Source organism: Talpa europaea, assembly GCF_964194135.1.
Source record: "Talpa europaea genome assembly, chromosome: 10".
In the NCBI taxonomy this organism is placed as follows: domain Eukaryota; kingdom Metazoa; phylum Chordata; class Mammalia; order Eulipotyphla; family Talpidae; genus Talpa; species Talpa europaea.
Genome location: NC_140077.1, coordinates 62658309 through 62677543, shown reverse-complemented (window position 1 = coordinate 62677543; position 19235 = coordinate 62658309). Strand labels below are relative to the sequence as shown.

At 53.7% G+C, this 19235-nt stretch overlaps 1 protein-coding gene across 20 annotated transcripts in view; it reads left to right on the top strand.

Moving 5' to 3' along the window:
• Positions 1 to 5446: 5446 nt before the first annotated feature.
• RET (ret proto-oncogene) overlaps positions 5447 to 19235 on the top strand; it is a gene marked incomplete at both ends in the record, with an annotated part of 52166 nt that continues 38377 nt past the window's right edge. For all 20 annotated transcript variants that reach the window (XM_084244697.1, XM_084244695.1, XM_084244693.1 and 17 more), the window contains one exon: positions 5447 to 5513. In XM_084244697.1, the coding sequence (XP_084100823.1) occupies positions 5447 to 5513 (67 nt within the window). The remainder of the gene's footprint in view (positions 5514 to 19235) is intronic.

The window sequence follows — 19235 nt, the reverse complement described above, 5'->3', positions numbered from 1 at the left end:
CATTCTCTTTGCCCAAAGTCAGCACAGAGGGAGGGAGGTGCACAGCTCTGATGGCTGCCTCGACCCTTGTCCTTCCCCCTCTGGGGTCACTTTCCCATGCACTGTACTTGTGTGTGTGTTGGTGATTGTCCCTGAGACGCACCGGGAAGAAAGGGTTTTGTTTCATTCACTATAGTGTTTCCATTGCTAAAACTGGTGTCCAGAGCCTCCCTGGTGGTCTAGGGTTAAGTCTCAGTGCTATTAAGGCTAAGGCCTGAGTTCAATCCCCAACCAGGGAGCTGACCACATGGCGCAGCAGACCTCTCATGTCTTGTCCTCTGCTCCCCTCAGCAGTGTATTTCAGTGAATTCACCTGTTCTGCTCCCCACTCTGTCTCTGGTGAATCCTCTCACTCCCCGCCTCTACAGCCACCCCTCCCCTGCACCTCTAGCCTATATACCCCATTTCTTCTGCACACACACAAAATAAATAAATAAAATAAAAATAAACTAAAAAAAAACTTCTAAAAAATGGTGTCTAGAATATAGTAAATACCCAGTGAACGTTTCTGAAATGAATAAACTCTTCAAGAAGTAGGACAAATATGAAATGAACAGATTGGGTGACATATAGATTCACATATGAATTTTTGAATAAATCTCAACTATACACTTGGTTGATCATTTTAGGTTCTGTGACAGGGGATCGGAAAGGAAAATATAAGGGACATTAGAGTCCCACCTCTTCCTAAGGACCCTCTTGGAGTTGCTTCTCCCCTTTGCTTTAGCAACTTTCCCACAAAGCAGACTTCTCAGCAAGCCCTCCACTTCAGACCTCCCAGCTTTGGGGTCCTGCCCCCCAGCAGCATGCTGCTGCCTTGTGACCTGCTTTTTTTCATTGTGGGGCATTAAACAAATCCAGAAGGACTATCCATCTCACTTGCAGATTTTGTCATTTTAGTCTTAAAGCCAGAGAAGTCATAAATAGGTTTTGTGACCATAAAGGTAAGCTTAATTTTTCATGCACCTCCATCTAATAACTGATGGGGAGGTCCTTCTTCACTTCCAGAAGCTGTAGGGAAAAGAAAGGGCCTCTCAGTGACAGGATAATTTGTCGGAAAGTTATGAGTGAGCACAAGCAGGGCTGTATAGGAAGTGTGTATCGAAAATATGACACACTGGCTTCTAATTGCTGCTGCCTTTCTGATCAATAATACATGTTTTCAAAAAGCCTTCTGTTTGCATTTACACAATGGACTGTAACTACTGCAAAGGATCCATTAAGACCTATTTTAAAAAGTGCATTTGTAAAAAGTTGTCTAAATCTGCATTACAAGGCAGATTATGGAACTGCCTTGGGAGATGTTGTTGCTTTTTTTTTTTTTTTTTTTAAAAGCATTCAGGCCACATTGGCTGGACTTGCCCATTCCGGCTCCCTGACATCTCCACAGCTTGCCTGTGAGCCTGAACGGTCCTGCTCTTTGGCATCCAGTTGATGTAAGAGACAGGCACTGTCAAGCCTCGGGCCCAATCAGCTTCCAGCCAGCCTCAGGTCAGCAGTGACCTGGGAGGGCGTCTTGTCATGAACAAAGCCCCCTGGAGCCGGGGTGGGGTGTGCATTCACCAAACTCAGCCATGGCTGACAGTACAATTACAATCAGGTAAGTGCTGCTTCAGCAGAGGACTCTGGGACTCTAGGGATCTCTCTCTTTCCACTGATAAGGCGACAGGTCACGTGGGGATGATGAAAGACAGGTGTGGGCTCCTGCAGGCCAGTCCCATTTGGCTGCCATCTGCATACAGGTGTAGTGTACATCCCCACACCTGCACAGGTGGGGTTGGGGCACAGCAAAGGGAAGAGACAACTGGTACATAAGGGCCACTGGCTTTCTCTATCTTAGTAAGGTCCACTAACATCTTTGGCCTCAGTTTCTATAGTTGATAGGAATCAGTAACAATGACAACTCTTACCTATTGTGAGGGGGATTTTTCTTGTCCTTGAGTACCTGGGGGAAAGGATCACTGAGGCCCAGAAAAGCTGGGAACACGCTGAGGTTACAGACAAGAGACACAGCCAGGACACAACTCAAAACCCACTTGCACCCTTCACCCAGACATCACCCTGGACCTGACCCTAGAAGAAAGAGCAGCGCCCATTCTCTGCTGAGCCAGGAAATGCGCTAGTCCTGTCAAAACTTCACTTGGGTTAAGGTATTATTATTCTGTTGCGGATGAAGAGCCCTATTCCCAGTGATAGGGGTAGGCTTGCTCTCCAGCTTGGTGACAGGAATGGAGATGTGACTCCTCCAAGTAGAAGGGAGAGGGGAGGAAGAAAGAAGAGAAGGGGAGCACTGAGGATAGAAAAGGGGGGATGAAAAGAAAGCAGCAAAAGGGGAAGAGGGGAGGCATTCAGAAACAAAACAAGTCATTTGGGAGGGGGGCCATGGAAAGGTGAGCTGGGGCAAAGAGACATGAGACCTGAATAGGAGGTTCTGTCTGAGTCTTCTGGGACTCTGACCCAAATGCGGTACCCAGTTTCTTATACTCCAGAGCCCCAGACTCAGGCCGCAGGTGCCCAGCACCTTGTCAGGCTTGAGTGTGGGCCCTCCCACAGGTAGGGCTGAGGCCCTGCCTACAAACCCTGCTGTAAGTGCAAAATAGGTGGGGTCCCCACAGAGTTCGGTGAAGTATGTCCCTGGACTACACCTTGCAAACCTCAGCCTGGTGTATTGTGTGTTTATGGGTTGTGTATAAGTTATGGGGATGGCATATTTGAGTGGGGTGGGAGCCGAAGGCTAGACTGTGAGCCCTCAAAGCCAGCTCGTGGGCACTGACCCTCCTTGCAGCGATGCCTGCGCAAATGCAAACACGGGGAAGCAATGCACCTCCTGCCTCCTGCAGAATGCAGACCTAGGTATTATTATACCCATGTACAGAGGGGAAACTGAGGCACTAAGCAGTTAGTTAACAGCACATAGAGTCAGGCTCAAAGTCCCTGCTTCCTCCAAGTTCATGTTCCATGGCCTGTAGAAGGCCTTAGACCGCTTGCCCTGGCCCCTTTGACTATGTCTGGCCCCAAGTTCATGATCTTCCAGTGCTCCTGGCTTTGTTTACCCCCCACCCCTGAACATGGCCCCCTCCCCCAGGGTTTCCTGTCCACATATCCAGCTTCTGCTCCTAACAGCCAGCTTTCTCAGTAACCACAAGGCCTCCCTGAGCCCTCACAGTCACCCAGATCCATGGTCACAGAGCATCCTGCTCACCTTTCTACCCCAGCCCATTTCCTCCCCACCTGGTAAGCCCTTGCTAACTGCAATCTGGGTCTGTGCTGGACATAATCTCCACCTGCCTTTCTCACCTGCACTGTTCTGTGGCTAGACCCAAGGGGCTTCAGTAAAGCATGTGGAGGAGGGCATGCCCTCAATTTTCATGTATGTCAACATAGGTGCAATGCATGTATATATATGTACAGTGCATATATATATATGTACAGTGTGCACATGTGAGGGCCCCTAGACCTTTGTCTAAGAAAAGGGCAATACCCTAAAGTGTCCACTTAAGACCCCCAAGGGTAGTGTTGAAGAAAGGGTGGAAGGGCCTGAGTGCACCCAGGCAGGAGGTACTTAGTACGACCTCAGATGGGCCCTTGAGACAGACACACACTGCCTCGCCACACATACAACTTGAGCAGAGTCAGTCTGGGAGGCTCAGGGTGAGGATGATTGGAAGAATAAGCCAGGTTACCCATCTTCCTTCTATATCTTTCCAGGAGACAGCCAGGAGAGCCTCTTTGCAATGAAGAAGTGCCGCTCTCAGCTCTTCCCTTCCTACTCAGGTCTATTCCTGGGGCATAGATCTGAGTTTGCAGCCCTGGTAGCCATTAGCACCAGAGGCATGTCCTGTCTGCACCCAAAAGCACCCATTGCCAACTCAGTCCCATAAATCCAAAGCTCTGGGTCTTGGGGGTGCATGGCAGGCAACACAAGGTCTGATAGCCACAGGGTGGCTCTCCTGAGCTTCCTGGGCTGTGTCCTGGCTTCCTGCCAGTGGGCTGGGCATCTTGGCTGGCAAAGACCCCAGCCAGCCACTGTCTTGGTGGGTCCTCCTCCTTCCTGCCAGGGTGACTTCACTTTGACTTCATATCTGCAGAGTGACATGCATATCTCTTATTCAGCCCTGAGCTCAGCCAGGCAAAGGGGCTGAGACTAGGTGCAGCAGGAAAAGGACATGCTGGCATAGGGGCAACCCAGGCTTAGACACCCTGGACTCTCCCACCCTGAGTCCCTTGGGCTTCTATTCCTCTGCACCTAGGTAGAGGCCAGACCTTAAAAGAGACAGCTAAGGTGGAAGAACAATGAGCATTTCCCTAGAATTCTCCAATGGTAGAAGCCCAGTATTTTTTCTATTGGTTGTGCTTAAGGGATCATTTCTTTGGCAAAAATTAAGTTTTGGGGGCTCCAATTTCTCGTTGCTATTCACTCTCCTACCCTGTCAGTCCATCAGTCAGACATCCTAAGAGTTCTGTTTCGCAGGGTGGAGGGCATCTACCCTTCAAGCACCCCAGTAGGCCACCTGCTGACCAGGTCTCATTGAAAGGTGTGTCCGGAGCCAGTTTCCAGCTCCCATTAGTTGGACTAAAGAGTGGGGATCACAAACTAGCCCTAGAAGACCCCAATCCTCTACCCCATTGTAAGCCATTCTCCACGTTCCCCCCAGGAGGGCGCACAACCGGCTCTAGCGCGCCTTCCTTTTGCCAGGATTCTTCCGCCCCTCCCGCCTCGCGCCCAGGGGAGGCACGCTCCCCCCGCGCCTTCCCCCTCGGAGAAATGGCGGAGGATGCTCTCGGTTCTGAGATACTGGAGGCGGGGCACTAGCTCTTCTTGTCCTCTCGGGCGCACCCCTAAGCCAGGCTGCCCAGACTGCGCATCCCGGTGTGGCTTCCCTGCCCTCTGCGATCAGCCGGGAAGAGCGAAGCGCAGGAAGCTGGAACCGGCACGCAGGGCGGCTGGAGGTGCGAAGGTGAGCCGATTAGGGTTGCGGGTAGCGGGCACCTCTCGCCTAGTCGTGCCCCGCCCGGCCCGCACCGGGTGTCCAGCGCTAGTTTCCTTTCGGCTCGGCGCGGGATCCGCACCATGGGCCGCCCAGGTCTGTGCCCCGAGCCCCGCCCCTACCCGCACCCCGCCCGCACCCAGGCCCCGCCCGACCCGCCCCCGGCCCGCCCCCTCCCTTCCCCTCCCCTGTCCGCTCCTCCAGCGCAACCCGCGCGCGCCCCGCCTCAGTCCCGCGACCAGAACCCGGCGCGCAGCAGCCCGGAGCACCCGGAGTTCCGAGACCCAACGCTCGGGGTCCGCAGTGTCCGTCGCGTTCCGGGCGGGCATGGAGCGACCCGGCTGAGCGCCGCACCCAGCGCCGAGACCCGCCAGTCTGAGTCACCATCCCTTTTGCCGCGGCCCCAGCGCGCACGGGCGATGGCGAAGGCGACGGCCGGCGCCGCGGGGCTGCGGCTCCTGCTGCTGCTGCCACTGCTCGGTGAAGGTGAGTTCTGCCGGCGGCGTGTGCCTGCAGCAGCGGGGCGAACTTGGCGCCGCGCTCTGAGCGGCAAAGTGGACGCGGTGGGAAACGCCTTTCCGTTTGCGGCCGCCGCGGGCTGCGCAATTGCCGCCCGTTGGGGAGCCAGGTGGTGCGGCGGACCGGGCTCCCTGGGTCACCAGCTGGGTGAGCCTCGGGCTGGAGTGGGACTGGGACCCGGCCAGGAGGGCGCGGTGGTCGGTGCCCAAGGCCAGAGCTACAACCGCGTGTCCCAGTCTGGTCGCGCCTCGCGCAGCAACCACGTCTCGGAGCTAGCGGGACAGACCTTGTTGTCACCGTGGCCGCACCTTGGGGGAGGACTCTAGGGGTAGCCCAGGAAAGCCAGCGACTTGCGCGGGGAGTTCTAATTCTCCCGAAGATTGTTCCGTCCTGGCTTTCGTTTTGCGCTCCACGTCGGTGCATTCCTCCTGCAGCTCTAAGCTTGTGGTCTGCCGCGCGGTGCGGAGGGTTTAAGCTATTTCATAAAAGGTTGCTTTACCCTTTTGCGTTTTCGCCACTCTGGACTTAAAAAACAAAAACAAAAAACACCTAAAATGCCTGTGTTTTTTGGGGAGGCTGCCCTCCAAAGCTCTCAGATCTCAAAGGCGCGCTGAGGGCCTACCATGAACCGACACCCAACAGCCAGCTTTGGAGACCCGGGCCGCTGCCCATCAGGGGCACCCCAAGGTGCGGTCTTTGGAGCCAAAGACGGCTCTGCACCAACATTTACCAAGCGCTTTTGAGCAGTTTAGAGTGGCGTAGAGCTGTCTGCCGCCCGTGTGTGCTGGGTGCTGGGTAGCCTGTATGCTGAGGGACCCCAGCATTACATGTGAGGCTCATCATCCCCACACCCCTAAACTCGACAGGGTGAACCCCAAGGCTGTAGAATCTTTGACCCCTGAGGCCTTTCATTTTATTGTCCATCAAACCAGCCCTTCTGCTGTCCTGTGCGCATCAAGTTTCCCTCTGAGAGGGACGGAGCCGCCGTGCCACCCTCCCCCACGGCTTACAAAGGGCTTTCTCTCCCCGCCGCCCTCGGGAACAGAGGCGTGGTGGTCTCTGGCCTCTAGCTGCGGTCTTGCACAGACTCTGGGCTCACAGACCTGCCCAAGGCTTTTGTTTGTGTGGCTGGAACCCCGGGCTCTAGGGGGCAGATCTGAGGCCAGAATAGATTCCCTGTCCTTGGTAGGGGAGGGAGCAGGGGAGAGAGGCCCTTTTCTTGCCCTGGAAAGGAACGGGGATAGGGAGTCTGTTTCCTGTACAGCAGAGAGTAGCAGGAGGTTGAAGGCAGGGTGGAAGTAAACACAAACAAGATGTTTTGAGAATCTCTTGTAACTCCGGATTGCAACTTTGTGGTTGTGCGTGTGCAATCGGGTGTGAGCCAGAAGCCTGTGCTTTGCTGATGGCAGAGGGGCAGAAGCAGAGGATTTCCCTTCCACCACTTTGCCTTAGCAGGAGTGTCCAAGTAGTCTGAGAGGCCGGTGGATCAGCCAGTGGATCAGCTTGTGGATCAGCCGCTGGCACTTGGCAGGAATGCAGGTGGTCCTTCCACAGCTCTGGACCAGAATTGAGTGACTGAAGCCAGGATCTCCAACCCAGGGAAAGCAAATCCCCTTCCCTGCCTACCTCTAGGGATGACCAAAAAATCATGATGGTGGCCTTGGTTGTGGAGAGTTAAAGCTACAGTACCCAGGAGGAGAGAGCTGGAGCTTTTGGAGAGGCCTGTGGAAGCCACTCGCCTGGAGCAGCAAGCCTGGGAGCTGCGGAACCTCGCTCAGTGAGCTGCCACTAGTGAGGCTGGCCTCTACTCCTGACCCACCCAGTTGGTGACAGCTTAGCCTCCAGGCGCCCTCTTGTGGATGCAGCACCCCAGTGGGCAACCTGTTTCTCAGAGGAGGTGCTTTGGGTCTCTAAGAATGAAGCCTTTCCCCCTCTGGACCAGACACCTCCCCAAGACAGGCAACTCCCTTGTGTGCCTGGTCAAAGGACCTAGATGAAACGGGATCCTCTGAGACTAGAGTGAAGGGCAGGAGTCAAGCTCTGTCTCAGGGCAGCAAGGGTGAGCTGGAGGGCTTACCTCAGTAAACCCACGGGACCTAAACACACCCCACCACCTTCCCCCACCACACGTGTGATGTCATTGCGGGTGGCAGTACACATGGTCAGAAGACGGTGCCAACAGATTCACCAGCAGGATAGGATTTTCTCACCCACACCCTCGTATCTCTGCACACACATACACTCACTCACATTCAGTCATCACCAAGACACACTCCTGCCTTGCTCAGGGTGTGTTGCACACACACACCCAGAGCGTGGCCTAGCCCCTTGCACTCTACCCCCACCTACAGAACACAGGCCGTCACTGAGCCACTTAACATACTGGGACCCCGCATATATACACAGGAACACCTGCTTCTCACTCCTCCTACTCTCAGGGGTATACCCATCAGCTTAGGGGATCCTAGACAATGCCAGAACCTCCATCTAAAAGTGCTCTTAGCAGAGTTTCTGACCCTTTGCTGCGCAGTGCAGGTATGGCCATCCCTGCTGCAGGAGGCAGTTACCAGGTTCTGGGACTCCCGCAGCATGTCCCAGGCTGGCCCCTTACCCGGCAGTCTCCCTGACCTCCTGCAGCTGCTCAGTGGTCCTCTCATCTCTGTCTTCCCACGCTGGCTTTTTGGTCCCATTTATTCAGTTCCCCTGGCCTCAAGGAAAGACCTGCCCTCTTTACTTGTAGACCTCAGCCTGTCACACTCAGGCACAGAAGCAGGGAAGGGAAAACTTGCCATGGTTTGGCAGGCCCTCTGTCCATCCAGTGGGGTCTGGATGAACAGTCTGTCTCCCACTTCCTTTCTCTTTCGAGCTCTCCCCTCTTTTGCCAGGGACTGATGGAAGGCATGTCCTGCCTCACCAAACTCGCTTGGGCCCTGATCTCTTTTTCCTCCACCCCAGCCAGCTTAGCCCCTCTGGCCTCTGGGAGCTGCCCACACCCCTCCCTGGCTGCCTTGGGCACCAGCAAGGCCCAACCTAGTGAGGGACAAGGGGCTGAACCCAGCTGGTTGGCTCCTAAGGGTGGGGTCTCTGAGCAGAGAGCAAATGGGGAAGTTTACTGAACCCATTGCTAAATTGCTTTTATTCTACAGAATTGCTTTAGGGACAGCTAAGTAAATCACTGTTTCCTCAGTGGTGAAAAGAAAATGGGATGCATTCACCTAATGGGGAGCTAATGGCCTTTTAGCCAGGGGAGGAGAAAACTAATTAAAAATTATGGTATCTGTTAAAATGGAGCCTGGGGTGTCAAGGAGAAGGGAGGGTCCGGAAGCTACTGCCTTCCCCCTCTCTGTGACCTAAGAGAGGACTCCGCTGTCCCCTGGTCTTCACTGGCTAAGGCTATGCCAGTAGCAGCCACCCCATGGGCCAAGCACTGCCTGTCTGCTGGCTCAGCGCATCCTCTGAAGCCCTGAGGGACAGGGTCTCCCTCCACAGGTGAGGAAACTCAGACTCCCTCTGCCTGTGGAGAGGATGTAGTGACTTCCCTGCCCCTGCTCCTGTGGCCTTCAGCAAACCCCTTCTCTGAGCCTGAGGTGGTGGGGACGACAGGTGGGGCTGAGGAGGGGTCCTGGGAGGGTATGGAGATCCTGAGCCTCCCTCACACCTGTCATTCACCTGCAGGGGGGCTCCACAGACCCAGGTATGGAAGTGAAGTGTGGTACTGAGTTCGGATGACTGAAATGGGACCAAACTTGGGTGGGACCCCAGCTTTAGTTGATGTCTAGAAGTCCTATGGGTCGGGCAGTGCCTCCTTCGGTATTGCAGAGGTCTTTGGGAGGAGAGGACTACAGCCAGTCTATGGCCTTGCGCCACTGTCTATGACAGGATCCAGCACCTGAAGACAGTTGGGCATGGGTTTCAGGAGACAAGGGTGCTACTGTGCCTCCTTGTGTGGGGCATGGTCCTACCCCCAAGCTCCAGGACAGAATGGGAGAAGACAGTGTCCAACCAGAAGCCCCTCCCCCTGTAGCACTTCCTTCCATCTTGTGGAAGTGGCTGCATTTCCACTCTGGCACCTCCTCCCCTTCCTGTGTGCCTGGGGAGAACACTTACTGGTGTGGGGATCATGTCAGGGCTCCATGGCTGCTACCATCCTCAGACCTGGCTCCCCCAGACCTGGCACCTGGCTCCCCATGTTTTCCTCCTGCTCTTCTACAGTTGTTTTTCTGAGTGACTGAATAGTAACCGTAACAGTAAAGGGGTTGTCTGCCTACACTCCCCAGGGGCTACCTGCTGCCTGGATCCAGCGCCATCGTGTGTGTGTGTGTGTGTGTGTGTGTGTGTGTGTGTGTGTGTGTGAGAGAGAGAGAGAGAGAGAGAGAGAGAGAGAGAGAGAGAGAGAGACTTCAGGAAGTGGCCCTACTGGTCACACGCCAAAGGGCTGTGGTATGATGGCAGTGAGGGATCATCCCTCTACCTCCTGCTCCCCCTCTCTCATTTGCCTGCCATGCTCTGTGTGGGCATGTCTTCCTTCCATGTTCTATGGAGCAGGTGTACTTTGACCCCTGGAAGATTGGGGGTCAGTACTACTGAGAGCTCAGGTCTAGGGTGTCTCCTGGGGACCGTGACCTGAGTAGCCTGGAAGGGCATTCCTGGGAGAGGGTGGTTAGCTTAAAGGAGTGAAAAGGCTCGGGCCTCCAGAGACCATGTGGGTTATCCCTTGGGCATTTAGGGAAGATTGTGATTCTGAGATAAGGCCCCACCTCACTTCTGAAGAGGTGATGTGACTGTGACCGAGGTTCCAAGACACTTGGAAACCCCTGTGGACTGAACCCTCCTACCCTCCCCCAACTTGTACCGCCCACCTCCATCTTCCTTGTGCTCTGGGATCAGATCAGACATGGGCTTCCATCAAGCTCTGACCTCACAACCATGTGATTGTGGGACTTCTGGGAAGCCCCCCACCCCGCGCAGCCCCTGAGACTAGAGGTGTAAAGCCCAGCGGACCCCTAAACTTTCCCCTCTGAGACACTGGGCTGGGTGGTAATCAGGTGAGAGGTAGCTGCAAGGCACCATTGCTCCGTGAGCAACTCCCTGCCAGAGCTGATTCCCTAGAAGCGTGGCCAAGGGGTTGGTGACACCAATGGGACTCTGAAGGAAGCAATTCAGCACCACCTGGGCCCTCCAGCACAGCAGGTGGCCAGCCCCAAGCAAATATCTCTGTTTACTTTTGCCTGTGGGTGGCTCCACAAAGTGTAGCAGCTTGGGTGCCATGGCAGAAAGGTCACCTGTGCACCTGGATAGGTGTGTGCCCACCTGGCAGACCGCTGGTCATGTTCTCCAGGGTGAGGCCTGAGCAGGGGCAATGCAGCTGGCAAGGCCCAGTTCTGGGACCTACTCAGGGAGATGCCTATTCCTTCTCCCATATTGGGGTGCTGGCAGCTGTTCTTGTAGGCCTTCACTGCTTTGTAACATGGAATACTGTTACCCTTGTTCTACAGGACCTGGGCTCCAGAGAAATCCAGAGGGGAGTGTGGCAGGAGAGGCAACTCAGAGCCTCCCCCCACTTCTCTGCTGTATGCTGTTAGGTGAGGACTCCCTTCCAAAACAAGCCAGAAAAAATATAGTTGTCAAAATTCATTCTAGTTCCTCCTCATGTGCCTGTGTGATTACCAGTATCTGATGATTCTCACTCTTCTAGAAAGGGAAAAAGAAAAAATGTGATTCCCTAGAATTTGTCTAATGGCTTAGAAAATGCTGGAGAATATGTGCACACTGAGTGCCAGGACAGAGGGTGTGAGGGGAGCTGGGGCTTGTGGTGGAGGAACAGGGTTTATTGAGTTTCTTCCTCAAACTTTTTTGCTGGTAAAATAGGCAAAGACTTGGGCACAAGAGTCGGGGGTTGGGGGGGCAGTGGCTGGTCCCGGGTAACACAACTTTGCCTGCACCCCTTCCTGTCTTTAAATATTGGCTGTGAGGTGTCTCCTGCTTTTCTTCTTTCTGGGGAGAAGAAAAGGTGCACCTGGGGAGTAGGACACCGTCCCAGCCACCACTTAGCCAGGAGGCGGCTCTGGGAGGCCCAGCTCTGGCTGCTCCCCGGTGCAGACTGGATGAGCACACTCCCTCAGGTGGCTGGCCTACAGGTGATCTTTGCTGGATGATAGGATCACAGACATGAGTCCTTGCAAAGCCTTGACTGAGGGCCTACCTGCGTCCTCTTGCATACCCAGTCTCCCACTCACCTGTATCTGCAAGGGCAGGGGAGACTGGGCTTGGTACAAGAAACCCTGCAATTGATTGTCTTCTACCCAGGGCACCTCCTAGCCACGTGCAGGGAAGGAAGAACGCAGGCTTATTCCCTGGACTAAAATCCTCTCCTGTGGCCTTCAAAGAAAAGCACATGGGGGGTGGGGGAGAGCAAATGCCTGGCACGTGCCCCTGGACCACCCTGTCCAGATTTACACCCCTGCTCCCCAACTCTTCCAGATTAACTTCTCCAGGTCAACACAGCAGGAGCCTGTGGCTGGCCTAGCAGCTGGGGACCTGGGAAAAGATGGGGTGGTACGTAACTTTTTAAAAATTGAGGTGAAATTCACATGACGTGAAACCATCCATTTCAAAGTGAATATTCAGTACATTCACAGTTGTGAAGGTATTACCTTGATGTTGTTTCAAAACGATGTCATCACACCAGAAGGAAACCCCATACCCATTAGCCATTGCTCTCCAATCCCCCCGATCCACAGCCCCTGGGAACTCTGCATCTGTCTCTCTGGATTTGTCCATTTGCATGTTTCATATAAATGGTTTTGAGTTGCATCCATGTTGTAACATGTAGCAGCACGTCATTTCTTTTTAAGGGAAAGTGATACTCCACTGTATGATATACCACATTTATTTCCCATTCATCTGTTGAACATTTGGGTTGTTTCCACATTTGGGTGCTTGTAAATAATCTGCTGTCAATAAGCACTGGCAGTTAACCTGTCTGCATCCCTGTCTTCAGTTCTCTTAAGCATATTTTGAGGAGTGAAATTGTTGGGCCATGTTGGTAATTCTAAGTATCATTTTTTGAGGAATTGACAAACCAATTTTCCAAAGCAGCTGTGGAAAACCAGCAATCCCACCAGCAGAGTATGGGTTTTGCCACATCCTCACTAACACTTGCTATTTTCTGTTTTGTTTTAATTATAAGCATCCAGTGGGTACAAAGTGGGATCCCTTCGTGGTTTTGATTTGCATTTATTTCCCTAATGATTAATGATAGTGAGCATCTTTTCATATGCTCTTTGGTCATTTTTATCTTCTTTGGAGAAATACCTACTCAAGTCCTTTACCCATGTTTTAATACGGTGTCTGGCCTTTTGCTGTTTGCTTTATCAAGTCTCCAAGTGCCGTGGCCTCCTTGGTGGTGTAGGGGTTAAGTCTCTTCGCTACGTCTGCTGTGGCTTGTGTTCAATCCCCATCCAGGGAGCTAACCCACATATGGCGCAGCAGACCTTTCCTGTCTCGCCTGCTGCTCCCCTTGGCAGTGTATTTCAGTAAATCCACAGGTTTTGCTCCCCTCTGTCACTGGTGAATCCTCTCACACACACACACACCCATACCTCTGGCTTACAGTCCAGTTCTTCTATGCATAAATAAATCAATCTTTAAAAAGAAAAAAAAAGCTTCTAAGTGTTGCCGAGATGTGCTTTTTTTCAGTAGCATTTCTGTCAGTTTCTGGGCCCAGACTTTTTTAAGGAGGAATGAGTTCATCCAATGTCCTCCTAGGGAAGTTGAGTCACCCAGAATCCACTGGGACCCTTAGACATTCTCCAAAGACTTGGACCCTCTAAAGCCACATTGAACTCAAATAGCCTGGAACAATGGCATGGCAACTTGTGTGTGAGATGCTGAGACCCAGGGACTCCCTGTGAGGGAGGAGATGTAGCTCTGGGACCAGCGACCCACCCAGTCCACCAGTCAAGGTGGGACTAAGCAGCAGAGGACCCCAGAGCTGCCCTGTCTTGTTAAACCTCAATCCAGACTCTAAAAATAGCCAGGCAGATGGGGTATAAGTTGATTACCGTAATTGCAGCTGTGTGAGGTCATGCTGCCAGTTCCTTGAAGTCATAGTTTCTTGGAACTGCAGTGCGTGCCAAGGCAGTGCCCCATCACTGCACCCAGAAGCTGGGCAAGCACCAGGAGCAGCATGGAGCAGGAAGGCCTTGACTGAAGGCTATTGGGAACCCTTTGTGGGCCCAGGCAGATCTGGTTCCAGAGTGGGGGAGGAAGAAGGAAACACTGGCTTCCCTTGGTGGGTGTTCTGTGCCTGAGCTGTCCCAGCAGCACTCCTGGGGTGGGGGGACGTTCCTGTCCCTATTCACAGCCGGGAAACAGACCCTGTGAGGCTGATGCTGTGCTGGAGGGGATAAAGGAGTGTGGGCTTGAACCTGGCTCTGCCTAGTGTTTCTGCTTCTTCCTGCTCTGCTGAAACCTCTCCTTTGGGTTCATCTTGTGTCTTCCTGCCTCATCAGTGGCCTAGGACATATGTGATCTTTGTCCTATTCCAGCTACCTATCCTTTGCCAACAGGGGCCACCTAGCCCAAAGCCCACCCCAATTTACATGGTGCTCACCATCCAGCCTCTTGTCTTCTGATTGGGAAGTCCATGCAGTGACTGCTTCTGCATGGAGGTAAATCAGAGTTTGAGTTCAGGGAGCCTCAGACCAGGTGTAACCCTGTCATTCCACGGACAGGGAAACGGAAGCCTGAAGGCAGGCATTAGGACTTGGTTGCCACGATCCCTTTTCTGTACTACTGTGCCAGCTCTGAAGTGGGTTCCTTTTTCTCTTGAAGTTGAGGACTTCCCCATGGGCAGTGAGGTCAAAAACCACTCTCGGAGCCCTTCCCAGCTCTCTTCTGTCTACCCTCCCAGCAGAGCAATATCATGGGCCTTCTTTGGGGCCACCCACAATCCCAGGAAGGGTCCCACTCTTCTCCAGCAACTGAGGTATCCCTGCCAGAGTCTCCTCTCTGTATTCCACCCTGGTTGCACCCCCTGAGTTCACAGCAAGACCAGCGAGAAGTGCTGACAACAGCCTGAAGCTGTGAAAGGGGCCTGGAGGAGGGGCTGTCCGCTGGAGCACTGTGACACCCCTCCCAACCTACCCTGTGAAGGAGGGAGATGTGGAGGGCAGGAGAGCAGGACAACTGGATGGGAGTCCTGTAGCCCAGAAGAAGGAGGCCAGCTCCATCCCCCTCTATTCTTCCAGACTTGATGGGAAGGTTTGGTCATACCAAAGCATGACCTCCAGCCCCCCTCCACCTCCTGCCTCAAGTTGCCGTGACCTCGGTGAGGCCCAACTCTTACCAGGCTGCTGAGGGCTCATGGGACACCTTTGTCTTAGTCACTGTGTGGTGACCTGTGCGGATGCTGCTCTTCCAGGGCTACTCCAGCACCCCCTTTCCCCAGGAGGTGCAAGTCATGGATCATCGTTCTCGTGCAGAAGCCTGGTCTGTGCCGGACCCCACCGGATCCACCTCGTGTTGGCTGGTACAGGACCCAGCAGGGTAGGGACTAGACAGGAGCGCTTGAGGCTCACTTCTGCATCCAGTGGGGAGGGGCATGTCAAGCCCCTTCCTGGGGCTGTGTGTGTATGGCTGCCACTGAGCAGAGAAGCCTGTGGCCACACACACCAGCCGAACATGTGCTAGGGGGTAAAAATGGGAAGGGACCTCCCTATTTGAGGAGCTCTAGGTAGGTGAGGGACAGATTCATTTAAGTTTGAGTCACTGTACCCTGTGTGAGGGGAGCAATTACCTTGGGGGGGAGCACAGGGTTAAATTCGGTTAAATTGTGGTCTCAGCCACAAGCCACACACCGCACCCACCCCCACCTGTGACCTCAGGCATGAGAGCCCTAGAGCAGAGGGTACTTGGTGACCAGCACACAGTCATCACCAGGCCACTTGGGTGGCCATTCTTTTTCTGAGCCAGGCCTTGCCCTGGGTAAGAAATTAATTGTAACCTAATTGGCAGTTTCCTTTGCATAGAAGCCGGAAGGAACTGCCAGTGAGGCTGGTGATTAACTCAGTGGCAGCTGGGAAATCACATTTGGGCAGGAGTGCCTCATCTCAGCAAAGCCACTGCAGCTGGTCTGGGTGGGTGTGGAAGTATGGGTGGTGGCCACCGGTGCTTGCTGGGTACAGCCTGGGGCCTGGGCCCCTTGGAGCAGAAGACCCAAGACAGATGTTTGGGAAAACACTGCACCCTACTCTGGGTCCCCTGCCCTTTCCCACTGTGGACCATCCAGTGGGGGTTTAAGTTAGAGGGATAGTGGTGGAGAGTCTTAAGAGCTGGGCTGTGGGATAAGCCCTCCCAGGCATGTGGGTAGGAGCCTGGGCTCTGATAGACAGAACCTTCCCGAACGTGGAGAGCCCTGGAGAAGCCCAGGCACCCAGTGCTTGCCAGAATGCCCCCGTACCTTCCCATATGCTGACCTGTAGCTGCAGGAAGGCACAGAGCAGGATCTCTATGATTCAAGCAGACGGGTGAAGGAGAGTCCTGGAGCCCTCAGTGGCTTTTTCAGGCTTTTGTTGGGTTTACCAGGCAGGGGTGCCGGGACGCCAGGAGGCTGGCAGGCCTCCTAGCCTCCAGCAAGTCTTCACTCTTTCTGGGCTCTCCGGTGTTTTCTCGTGGTCTCTGCCTCTCTTTCGCTCTGCTGGCGTGCCTGTGAGGCTCCTCTTATAAGCCCAGTCTCTCAGCCCAGGTGTACCCGCCTATGCATGCAGATGTCCACCATCAGGCATGCATTTAATCTAATGGCAGGAGGGCAGAAAAGCCTGACAACCATATACCCTACAATCCACCCCTCAGGGTTTTCTGCCATATAGCCTATATCAGTCTATATACAAGTTAAATACAAATTTCCCTAAACACTGCAGCCATGGCCCACAAAAGTAAACAGTATACATCACAATATAACAATATAACAAAATACAAATTAGTCCAGGCAGGGCACCAACCTAGTGGCAAAAGGCAAGATTATTGGCATCAGCAATAATTGATCCACCACTTCTGCTGTCAACAGCACTGTTCATTCGAGGGGACAACCACTCAGGCATCTGCCATCACACACAAGGAGCCATCAGGCTTCCTGGCCTTCTCCAGCTGTGGTCTCAGCCATAAGCCACACACCACACCATCTCCAGGATGCGCTCACTCTTGGATTGGCGATTCTGTACTCTTTGGGGGTAATCGACCAACCCTCAGGATTTCTGTCTGCGGTCATTCCGATACTCAGCTTTCATAGCCACCAATGCAACATGCAGACCCCTGCACTCAGGCCAACCCTTTGTACATGCACATGGGTCAGGGATCCAGGGATACAAGCTCCACATGTGGCCTCTCTTGGGTCCCCTCTTCAGCTGTGGGCTTCACCACAGGCCACGTTCCCCACCCGTCCCCCAAGGACAGGTTCCTCAGCTCCTCACCCTCACTCAACAAAGAGCAGGGCATCACCCACAGGTGATTTTAAGAGACTCACTGGCCTTCTTTAACATACTAAGCCGCTTAACAGCCTCTCAGGGCCTTCCAATCTCAGCACCAGCTTTTGCCTTTCTAACTTGGCTTTTTTGATACAGCTCCTCTGCCTGGCTACAGAGAACTTGGTAAGGGCTTCCTCCTTCAGCCAATCTTGGACTCTTCTCATGCCTGCCCCTTCCTCTACTGGGCAGTTCACAGGCTGCTTTTGGCCACTGAGGCCCACCTGACCATGCCTTGATTTTCATTTCCTGGGGTTTACAAACTATACCATCCTCCCCAGGGTCCCCAAACCATAAGATCAACTTGCCAAGTTTCCTCCGTGTTCTGAGAGATTGTCAGTCCAAGTCCATCAGTCCAAATCCATTGACTTTTCCATTTGTCTGCACTGGTGAGCTCCGAATTGTGGTCCTTTCTTCCCCGACAATTCTGCTGCCTCAGGGGTCATGGGCTGGTCCTCTCGGGCGTCTCCTCCTCCAGGTGAGGTCTTGTCCCGCAGCTCCTGGACCTTGTCCACCTCTTGTGCTGCCTCCAGCATTGTCACAGGCTCAGTCTGCTACTCCTGAGTCCCTCCTGAAGTCTTCAGAGGGCTCCATACCTGTCTGCATCGGATTATCTTGCCGACTTAGATCAACTGTAGTGGCAGGATGACATAGTGCAGGGTCTCTGTGACTGGAGCAGACAGGTGAAGGAGAGAGTCCTGGAGCCCTCGGTGGCTTTTTCAGGCTTTATTGAATTTACCAAGTACATGGCAGGCAGGGGTGCTGGGGGGCCGGGAGGCTGGCAGGCCTCCCAGCCCCCGGCAAGTCTTCACTCTTTCTGGGCTCTCCGGCCTTCTCTGTTGGCCTCTGCCTTTATTTCACTCTCATTCTTTTCGCTCTGCTGGCGTCCCCATGACGCCGCCCTTATAAGCCCAGTTTCTCAGCCCAGATGTACCCACCTATGCATGCCCATACCTACTCCATGTGTCCGCCATCAGGCATGCATTTAATCTGATGGCAGGAGGGCGGAAAAGCCTGACAACCATTTACCCTACAAGACCCCATCCATTTGCCCCTATTCTGTGTCCAGTCCAGACTAGGAATGTCCACTCAGCTTGTGGTTGTGGTAGCACACGCTGCCCCTTGAGGGCTGCTGGCAGCATTTTGGGAAGAAGGAATTTAAGATTGGAACTAGACTGCGCTGGTGACTGGTCCTCCACTGGCCTTGGAATTTGAGTGCCCGCTGTAGGTACTGTTCATCCTGCTGACACCAGAGCGTTTTCAGTCGTTTTGCAGACAAGTTCTCCGGACATCAGAATTGGGACAAGAGGTCAGGTTTCCTCTGCAGGAGGCACTGACTGGCGAGCGTGCAGGGCTGAGCCGAACCAAGGACCCATGCACAGAGGCCACTCAGGGTGAGGTGCCTGTGGACCATCAAATGACTCAAGCCCCTCCCGGGCCTTCCCTTTACACCTTCTCTCTGCCAGGAAGCAGGCAAGACTCTAGAAGAAACAGTAGAACAGGCCCAGTGCTGGCCCTGTGGGTCTTTACAACTCAGCTTTCCTCCCTATCTTGCGGTGGTCAAATTGGCGAAGCTGCTTTCATTTGGAAGCCTCAGGATGGCTGACAAAGTAATGATAGTGGTAGTGGTGGTGAAGGTGATGATAGCGGGGATGGAGAGAAGGTGATGATGGGTGACGATGGTAGAGGTGGTGATCAGCACAGGTGATGGTGTCGGGGGAGCTGGTGGCGGTGGGTAGGGTGTTGGTGGTAGGGACTGGGGCTGGAGAGTGGTGATGTGATGGTTGTAGTGGTGTAGCCACCTTCGCCGAGCATTCAGTAGGCACCAGCCACTACTCTGAGTACTTCATGTGATGTGCATTAACTCCCTTTAACTATGCAGCAAGCACCCCTGTGAAGTGTAGGGATTTTTACTCTTGTGAAATATTGAGGAGAAAACGAAAACAAACTTATGTCACTTAGCCGGGCTGATATCCCCGCACTGCCCACCATAATTAGTCCATGCTCTCTCTTGCCCCTGGATCAACTCCACAGTCTCCCCTGACATTCACAAGCTGGCTCAACCTCTCTTCACCATGTTTTCCAAGTTCACGACCCCTTCTCTCTGCAGAGCTGGACTTCCCATCTCCAGCCAGCCCCCCTCCAGCTCCTTGCTGGCACTGTTCCC